This window comes from Acanthochromis polyacanthus, chromosome 13 (genome assembly GCF_021347895.1).
Source record: "Acanthochromis polyacanthus isolate Apoly-LR-REF ecotype Palm Island chromosome 13, KAUST_Apoly_ChrSc, whole genome shotgun sequence".
Taxonomy (NCBI): domain Eukaryota; kingdom Metazoa; phylum Chordata; class Actinopteri; family Pomacentridae; genus Acanthochromis; species Acanthochromis polyacanthus.
In genome coordinates, this window is record NC_067125.1 from 26337543 (window position 1) to 26347171 (window position 9629).

General features: G+C 41.7%; 1 protein-coding gene across 1 annotated transcript in view; it reads right to left on the minus strand.

Annotated features, from left to right (window-relative positions):
• Positions 1 to 9100, minus strand: part of ryr1b (ryanodine receptor 1b (skeletal)) — an 83285-nt gene extending 74185 nt beyond the window's left edge. The window contains 1 exon segment of the mRNA XM_051958395.1: positions 8606 to 9100. Coding sequence (XP_051814355.1) covers positions 8606 to 8653 — 48 coding nt within the window. The 5' untranslated portion in view covers positions 8654 to 9100.
• Positions 9101 to 9629: the final 529 nt, after the last annotated feature.

A 9629-nucleotide genomic window follows, 5' to 3' on the forward strand; every position in this document is an offset into this window, starting at 1 on the left:
ACCCCGCTGTTCCTATGAGTGTGTCTGGGCTTTGAGTTGTGTGTCTAATGTGCTGTAATGACTTGCAGATAAGTTCTGCAGTATAAAGTTGTTTGAGAGAGACGGAACTGCTGATAAATCTTCCAGCACAAAAGAAGTCGAGAACAATCAGACTCTGATTCTCTCCTTCCTGTTTCTTTCATTGCACTCCATAACATCTCTCTTCACTCTATTATTTAATCGCCTTCCTCTTTTCTGTCCTTTTACTCCATTACTTCCAGCGCTCTGCTGTGGGCCTTCCCCCTCCACTCCGCTCCTATTTTAGTTGGCTGCACCTGTCACGATCACATTCCCTCCTTCTGCTGACCAGCAGATACTTGGAGGTCTCACTTGAAGAAAGAGCCAACAGAGACTTTCGTTCGCAGGGGAGACATTGAACACACGGGACACTAACCTCTGCTTCTGAAGAGCAGAAAGAAAAAGTCAAATTAACCCACGAATGCTCTAAAAATGATTAAATTTGAGCAACTAAAGACGCTTACAGCTCAGTAGGTTACACATTTCAGCAACATTGGTAACAGAAGTAAGGTTGAAGTCTTAACATCTGCTGCTTTATTTGATAAAGATTATTCTCTTTCCAGGTTGCAAACAAAAAGTAGGCTAAGACAGATACCTTCTAAACAGAATAACCACGTTTCCCTATCTGATAATTTCCCCTGACAGCTAAGCTACTAGCTACTCCAAGCCGACGCCGTGATAATTCACAAATCAGATTCTAAGGAGCATTTAATTTTGATTTCATTAGCACACTGTGTTTTGACAGCTCACACACACACACATTGGCTTTGACTTCCTGCGGCTCAGTTAAACCGCTACAAACTAGCAGACATCAAACATTAAACAGCCTTTGCCCTTTGAAAGACGATAAGTCTGGCAGACAGCAGCGAGTCAAGGGAAAGCACCGTTATGAATAAATTATTTCTGCTGGCCAGGATCCAAAATCCATTCTTCCAAAAAAAAAGAAAAGAGAAAAAAGCCCATTTGCCTTCAAAATTGGCAAAGTACCTCCCTGACCAGGCGATCTGTGAAAAGCAGATATGTTAATCTAAAACGGAATAAGTTTTGTTTTGCAGCATGACTTTGTTGAAATCAGATTACAGCCTAATATCCTGAGTAAACAGGAGTAAAGAAAAACTGAAAATGTGAATATTCGCACATCATACTGCTGTGTTTCAGAGAGTTTAATGAATTTCTTCTTCTGTTTCCATCATCTGGTTGATGATAAAGTTACACAATGTAAATTAAAGCGTCAACAATTGATTGATTGATTAGTTGTTTTTCATTAAATGAAACACTACCAGCTACAACTGCAAGTATTTTAATATTAAACAAACTGGCTTAAATATTTTTTAAGAAAAAATATCTAATACAATATTTTCTGGTTTACTTTCTCTGCTATGACAGTATAAACATCTCTGTGTTGCAGACAAAATAAGACTGATGAGCCCTTAATTAATCCCTAATAACTACAATTGCAAATATTTTGAGTTTAAATTAACCGGTTTGAACTTATTATTCCTTCCTTCTGTGCCAGTCAACTAAATATCTTTGGTTTGTGGACAAAACAAGACTTTAGGAAACACTGATGGACATTCTTCACCAATTTCTTGGATTTTACAGATCAAAAAGCTAATCAGGTAATTGAGAAAACAACTGATTGATCAATGAGCAATGAAAATAATTGCTAGTTGAAGCTAATTAGATGATTACAGAGCTTGTACCAACATTCAGCTGCCATATAAATGATCTGCAATGCAAAGTATTTATGAATTTGTAGCATAAAAACTGTATATAACTTATTAGAAGCAGAGTGTGTACCTGTACACACAATGCAATGGTTAATTTTGTTTATTTTTATTTGTATGTGACTAAAACTGGGCCAATTAGATTCATTTAATGGAAGTTTGACATAAACTATCCGTCTGTCATCTACAGTTCACCTCAATTTGCCACCTTTGGATTGTGCGAGTGAAAATATGGTCACACGAGCAGCATAACAAGACAGTGATTGTGTAATACTTCCCCTCTCCCTGTCTGTCTCGTGCCTGAAAGAGCAAAGCTGACCACCTGTTTATTGTGTAAACCTGCAGGCCGACGAACAGGTGCTGCACGAGCGTACACGCAAGTGTGTCTATGTGAGATTGCGGTTGTGTTGTCGTCCCACCGAGGACGTGTTCATCTCCCTGGCTCAGCACTTCTAAAGCCGTGTTCTGCTCTCGCCCTCCCATAAACCGTCCGTCATCTGCAGTCATTACAGAATCTGCTGCTACTGTAGCTCAGTCAGCGTGAAAAAAAACAGAAAGGGAAGACGGAGGACAGCTGGGATGAAAAATGAGCAGAAACTCTCTGAACAACTAAACAGGAAAAGCCATCAAATAAAATGTGTGTCATAGTGTTGGGTTTCCTCAGTCAGTGTCATCTCGACTGCAGAGATCAGCAGCCAGATCTCACAGGAGGAAAAAAAAAAGCAATACAGACATGATGGTATTACACTTCCTCTGGGAAACATAATGTGCCGAAGAAAAAAGAAAATACAGAGGGAGGAGGAAAGTGATGAAAAGTAAGCTTAACATTTTGGCAGAAGTTATGAGACTCTGCAGGGGCAGAGATGTAGAGGGCTGGTTTCAGCACCTGAATTTGATTGTGTTGCCTTGTTTACTGTTAGATCTTACAAGGTTTGACAGCACTTCATCTAATCTAAATGCAGCGTTGAATAGGTGCAAATATTATTTGCTGTATTTGCACTTAAGTTTAATTAAAATTAAGTGATTAAAATAGTGAATTATCAGGCAATCATTTCATTTTATCTGTTTAAAAATGTTTTCTTCATTCCTTTTTGATTTTTAAACAGGAACATATGATAAAGATTTTGCTAATAGAGCTTAGCAAATGTGGGTATTCTATCATCTTTGAAGGTCATGCAGCACTGGCCTTGCTAGTCTAAAAAGCTGAAGTGGTCACACATGACCATCTGGGATCTTTGTCACCACCTTGCATTTGTTTTCTGCACCTCTATTGTCTATAAAATAAAAAGCAAAATGGCAAAAATCAGTCAATAAAGTCAGTAAATGCCCTAAAATCTTTGAATCCTACAAACGCCACCAGACAATTATCATCCAAAAACCAGTAAATTGTAGTTCGAATGTTGTTTCGTCTTCAGAAACTTGGTCCTTTGTGCTTTCTCTTGCAGATCTCTGGCTGGGCGGAGCTTGTAATCATCATTTTATTACCTGGGTGTACCTGGACAGAGTCTTAAGGTCATTTAAACCTGATGTTCAGCTACCAGCTCTGCATGTTCTGGTGTGTTGGTTTCACATACTTTCATCACACACTGAATTTTACTATCAAACCTTATTCAGATTTGCTTTTGTTTAATAAATTTAAGCAAATTCCAGTAAAAGTCTCCCTTCTTTGTTGCAGCCTGCAACAAAGTTGAAACGAATTGGGGGCTTGTCCGGGGAAGACACACTGCACTAAAACTCCTCTGCACTTCACTTTACAGCCAGAGCTGTGTGACATTGAAGGGCTGTGGTTTAAAAAGTTGTGCTTCTTTAAACCAGGACATCCAATGACCTTTTAACCTACAAATCACCAAAGCTCACTGCAAACATAACCTCCCATACAGTTCTCATAACAGGGGAGTCCGTAGGCCCATATTGACCATAAACATCCCCACTGACTGTCAAAACAACACACAATGTCTCTGTTCACATGACACACACACCGACGTCTACACATGCACACACACCACGTCTCCCAGAGGATGCCGGCAAGTAGGACACTGACTCCTCCGGTCTCTCCCTGCAGAGCATGTGCACTTATAGTGGCACGCTATAAAAAGAAACTGCTGTTATAGACTGGAACTCGAATGGCCCTTAAACTCACTCGGCTGTGTGATTTACACGCCGAATGTGGCATCATGAAACAGTGACACAGCTTTTAGTATCACCGGCAGAGAGAAACGGTCCAGGATGTGGACGTCCATGCCTACAGCACACGATGAGGCGCTTCAGCAGCCGGAGGAGAGCAAAGACTGCCGGCTACCGCAAGCTAAGCCGGTCTGTGACAGTAAATGTGGGGGCTGAAGTGCTTGTAGGGTGTTTTGTCTGTTTTAGGGGGAGGAGGTTGAACACTGGATACCTGTAGTTCAACAGAGAGCATCCACTTTACTACTGTACATGAGATGGCACAGCCGAGGCCCACTTGTGAGTGTTGACTGTACATCTATTGAAGGCTCACTCAGCGCTGTATGAGTCACAGACAGGGGCTGTAATAGAACAACACTATAAAACCAGACTAGAATAGAGCAGCACTGCTGAGTAATCCGCGTATGGCCTTTTGTAATTTGTGAAAACGATCACTGGAGACGCGCTGAAGATGCCCATAATGCATAGCATTTTCCCTGTATTCCTCATCTCCCACACTGAACAGGGTTCAACATTTAAAGACTCTAATCATCCCTTCTTTATCTTCACTTACTATTAAACAACCCCCCCCCCCCCCCCCCCCCCCCCCCCCCCCATGGGAGAGCATTAAATGCAGCAGCGTCGCATCGCATTACTCCCAAACTCCCACGGCTTTTCTTGTTATTTGGAGGATTCCCAGCAGGGGTGAAAAACAACAGAGAAACTGATAGAAATGAAGGGACTAACAGGATTACAATGCTGTCGTTTTTTTGGGTTTTTTTCAGCTCCTTTTTCAGAGACATCAACAGGTTTCGCAGTCTGCAGAAACACCTACATGCTCACAGTTGCTTTCACAGAAGAAGAGAAGAGCAGCTCATATTATGAATTGTAGTGTTGCACGTATCAGAGGGCTCACTGACTATCAGACTGATCAAATATTCAGCTTTTTTCTCATTATCAGTATCATTTTTTTTAAACAAACTGATTCCAGATAAAATATACTGAGGTAAAAATGTGCTGCTTAGGCTCAGATGCAGCCTTATTAACACTGAGGGATAATTTTAATTAAACAAACTGTATGTACGGTATATCACAAATAAACAAAGATATTTGAATTGAGTTGTCTGCTGGAGTTTGTCTTATTTTAGATGTTGACTCCAAGATCTTCAGCTTTACCGCAAATCAATTCCAAATATCACTTATCGGTGTCCTTGATTAGCAATAATTGGTATCTGCATTTAAAAAACAAGTCAGTCAAATCCCCAAAAGTGACATTGAATATGGTGGGAACCTTATTTAACTTCAATATTTACTTTATAATTAATTGCTCAACTCCTAAGAACAAACCTCATGTGCATAAACTGCATGTATAAAGAGAATACACAAGAGAGCAAGATATATAGAGCAGCTGGCAGCCAAGTGCAATGTTAATAAATCACAGAATTCACGTACTACATAATTTAAGTTGCTATTAAGTTAGCGTACAAGGACTTTGGTCATTTCAGCCCCAAAGACGCCATCCAATACATCTCATCACTGACTTCACCGCTGCAGCTCCGATGTGAACCACCATTTGCTTCTTATGTCTCCGTCTTGCATCAGATCCTGTGTTCAGGTTCTAAATAGACTTGGGTTCGCTAAAAACTCAGAGCTAAAGGAGGATGTCAGCTCTATGTTTCTGCACACGATTCTTATCAGAGTAGAAAACCTGAAAAGCCAGGTTGAGATGAGTGGTCATTTGTGGAGTATTTTGCTTTAAAGAGCCACCTGATGCATTGTCTGATTTAAATTTTAGATTTTTAGCACTTAAGAACGATAAATTGTAAATACTGCCATTTACTTTTTAATTTTAGCAACTATTAATGCTGTAATGTTGTTGGCTGTCTTAAATTACAAGCTCTTTTTACTCCCTCTATTGAAAATCAAGTTTTGTACTTGTTTACGTGTCTATATAGTTTTTTATACACTATGAGACATAATATAAGTGATTTGAAGTGACACTGAAGCTGCAGTGCACCGATGACACTTTTAAAAACACTAATTCACATTTACAAGGTTTTATACATAAAAAGACCTAAGGAACAAATCCTGTCGGCTGGCTTTCTGCAGTATTATTCTTCTTCGGAATTGGTCCAAACATCTATGGATGAAGCACTTTAATACTACAGCTGATCACTGTGCTGCCTAAAGTAGCATCCACACATTCCATAGGAAGCAATGTGCAGAGTTGTATTTAAGCTATTTTAAAGGGAGGAAGACATTATTTTGATGAAAAAATAAGTCATTTTAAGACACAAAGGCGAGTTTTCAAAAGGTTAAATCAAACACCAGAGAGGAACTTTCAAATCTTTGCTCAGAATTCTACAGGGAGATTGATTTAATTGATGTCTGTAAACTGCTGGAGAATAATGCGATCAGCTTGGAAGGAAACATTAACAAGAGCCATAAATGGTTGTGGAGCTCCATGTCACGTGATGTAACTGTAAGAAACATTCATCAGGTAAACATGAGCCGACAGTCTGCTGCCCAGCTGGTCCAGGTGAGCCAAGATCTCCTCCCTCGCTTCATTTCCATCACACCTCCCATCTCTGATAGAACCGCAGGGAAAAACCCCAGCAGGGCAGACAGCTGACTCACACAAAGCCTCCCATCACTGGCCTCTAATTAAAAGACTGATAACCAGAACCATTTGGTGGATGCTCTAATCCAAAGCACCGGCACCTCTTACATTTTTAGCCCTGAGGACTGAACCTCTGACCGGGGCAGCGTTAGTGTCAAAGATAAACCCACTGATGTACGCGGGACATTAATAATTCACGCGGAGCTGCATTGTTTTCCCTTTTGAAGTGTTGCCGTTTTAATAGCTGCATCCTAACTGAGCCTCTCAAACCCAACGCCAAACCCACTGGAGGCATTCAAAGTGTTTGGCCTTTGTGTCTCACAATTCATTTGCCAGTTAGCGAAGAGAGGAAACAAAAAAAAAAACTCTATTTGTGGTTTCGTAATAGCAGCAGCAGCTGTTTTGCTCCGTAATGTCGTCTTGTGGTTATTGTGAGCTGAGCCTGACAGGAATCCTGTCCATCAGTATAATTTGTTTGTGGTCATCCTGCATGACTCTGTCTGGACTCTTTTGTACTTGAGCTATTATTTCACTTCTAATAAGATTCAAGAGCAATTGAGGTAAACATTGCAGCAAGGCAGAGGTGCATTTTACCAGACATACATCTCACTGTGATACTGTTGTTGTTCTGCTCAAAGACAAGCTACATGAACAGTGGAATCCTTCAACAGCTCACATAATCATGGAAACAGAGCCGGGCTGCGAATCTGGAGTATTGTTTATCCACTTTCATCAGAACTGAAAGTCATAAACTGTCAACAAAGTCGGCCTAAATTAATTATTCCAGGCACAAAGTTATTAAACTCCAGCACAATTCATTATTAGGTTTTTAGTTTGTCTGTAAATGAGCAGAACAATGCAGCAGCAGGATGTAGGTGATTGCAATGAACATGAATCTGCAGTTTAGGGAACATCATCATCAACAAACTGATGATTTGATGATCTGCTATCAGTATCTGAGAAATAGTCCCTTGATAACATAAAGCTGGAGACAGTCACTGCACCTGTGATCACGCAGGTGAATACTGATGTCAGTAATCTGTATTTGCTTCATTACCTTTGCAGGTTCTACCAGTAGGAGGTAGGTTTTACATTTCAGGATCAGTGGAATAGATGAGAAATAAGCCATTTAATCTGAGTTTTTTCTCAGATACTGCATGTTTTCTGCTCTTTTACTTCAGCTGTGGGAACCCATTTCAGCAACTCAGCTGTTTTAGGTCAGTTTTGGGGTCTTCCCCCACTACGTTGGAGACTGTGAAGTGGATATCTCTACAGTGTGATGCATATCTGCTGCTCCAAGGAAGACATACAGCTTCTGGGCAGCTGTCCCCTGCAGGTTCTGGGTAGCTTGTTGCTCTGCCTTCTCACCCCACACTGACAGGCTCTACTTTCCTCAGATATAAATAGATAACGATGCTAACAGATGCACCAGCCCCTGTCTGTCTATCTGTGCACACACACACACACACACACACACACACACACACACACACACACACACACACACACACACACACACACACACACACACACACACACACACACACACACACACACACACACAGTGTTACCAACCTATGTAATATAAAAGAGATTATGAGCTGCACATTCTGAAAATATCAAAATATAACCATGTACTGAAGGTTAACAACAAAGATTTCTGAGCTCAAGAGAGATTAAAGAAATCAATTATGAAGTTTAAAGAGAGCAACTGATAAGCAGGTCATGGCACATTCAGGGCGCCGCAAAAATAGTCAACTATATACAGAAGCGGGGCTTGGCTCTGCAAACTGCAACCACAGATCTGGACATAAAATTCCAATGCCAGAGCAGCGAAAGTGACAGAGAGAAGACAGACGGGACAATGAAGCTGATGCTGGAGGATCATGAATCAATTTTAGGCACATGGAGTAGAACTTCATTGGTTCTCCTACATAAAAAAAAATAATTATCTAATTTCCTTTCTCCTCACTGGGCTCATAACTCCCAAACTCCTCTCCAGTAGCCAGGGCAAGTTAATAGGAAAGTAAGTAGGACTCACCGTTCGCAGGAACTGAATCTCCTCTTCTCCCTCTCCCCCTTCTGCCATCTTTCACCGAGGGTTATTCGCAGCTCCTCGGGAGAAAAGAGACAATCCTTCAGTTTTCTCCCTTCAGGATTTTTATTTGGATTTCTATTATCTCCTCTGCTACGTCCCTCCTTCTTCTCCTTCTCCTTCCTCGCTGCTGTGCCCGTCTTCCTCTCTCTCTCTCTCTCTCTCTCTCTCTCTCTCTCTCTCTCTCTCTCTGTCTCGGTGTTTGTGTGTGTGGGTGTGCTGGAGGACAGCGTGAGTCCTGCGCTCTCACGGTGGTGGTGAGAGAGAGTGACAGGAGGTAAGGCTGTCCCCCTCTCTCCTCTCGCCTCGACTCCCTCGGATGAGGGAGGAAGGGAGGGATGGGAGGAGGGAAGGCGAGGGAGGGGCAGGCACCTTGTTACACATTTACACCGCTCCCATCCCATCCCATCCCAATGTGCCGCCATGTTTGTAGAAGTGGGCCACTCCTTCACACAGGCGGCTCCCCACCTCCCCACCACTTCCTCCCTCGCTCTCTCTCTCGGCTCCATCACCCTCCCCTCCTTCTTCTTCCCACATGTCTGAGGCTATAAAAGGAAAGAGGGGTGAGGACCTGCCTTTGGGGAGTGAGCAGTACGAACACACGCACAAACTCCTCAAAGTGAGTAAGTCGGCTGCAAGAAAACCCCTTCAGACCGGAGCGCATCCCTCACTGCATGAGCTGCACCCAGAGTGACATGTTTGGAAATTGAGCTATCAGGCAGCAGATGAAGTTCAAAGTGAGGATATGTGTGGCAAAAATTAAAAATAGGGATCTGTAAGGTGGTAATCTGTGAGTCTAAATGACAAATTTGCAATAACTGACTATTCCTGTGGATTAAAATCAATTTAAGTTGAAGAATCTTGAGCTCATGGCCCCAAATAAAGCACTATATCTGAGCATAAACAACAACGCGACAAAATAAAGTTGCCGACCAAACACATCCTTAATCAAAAAACTCTAAGTGTCAAC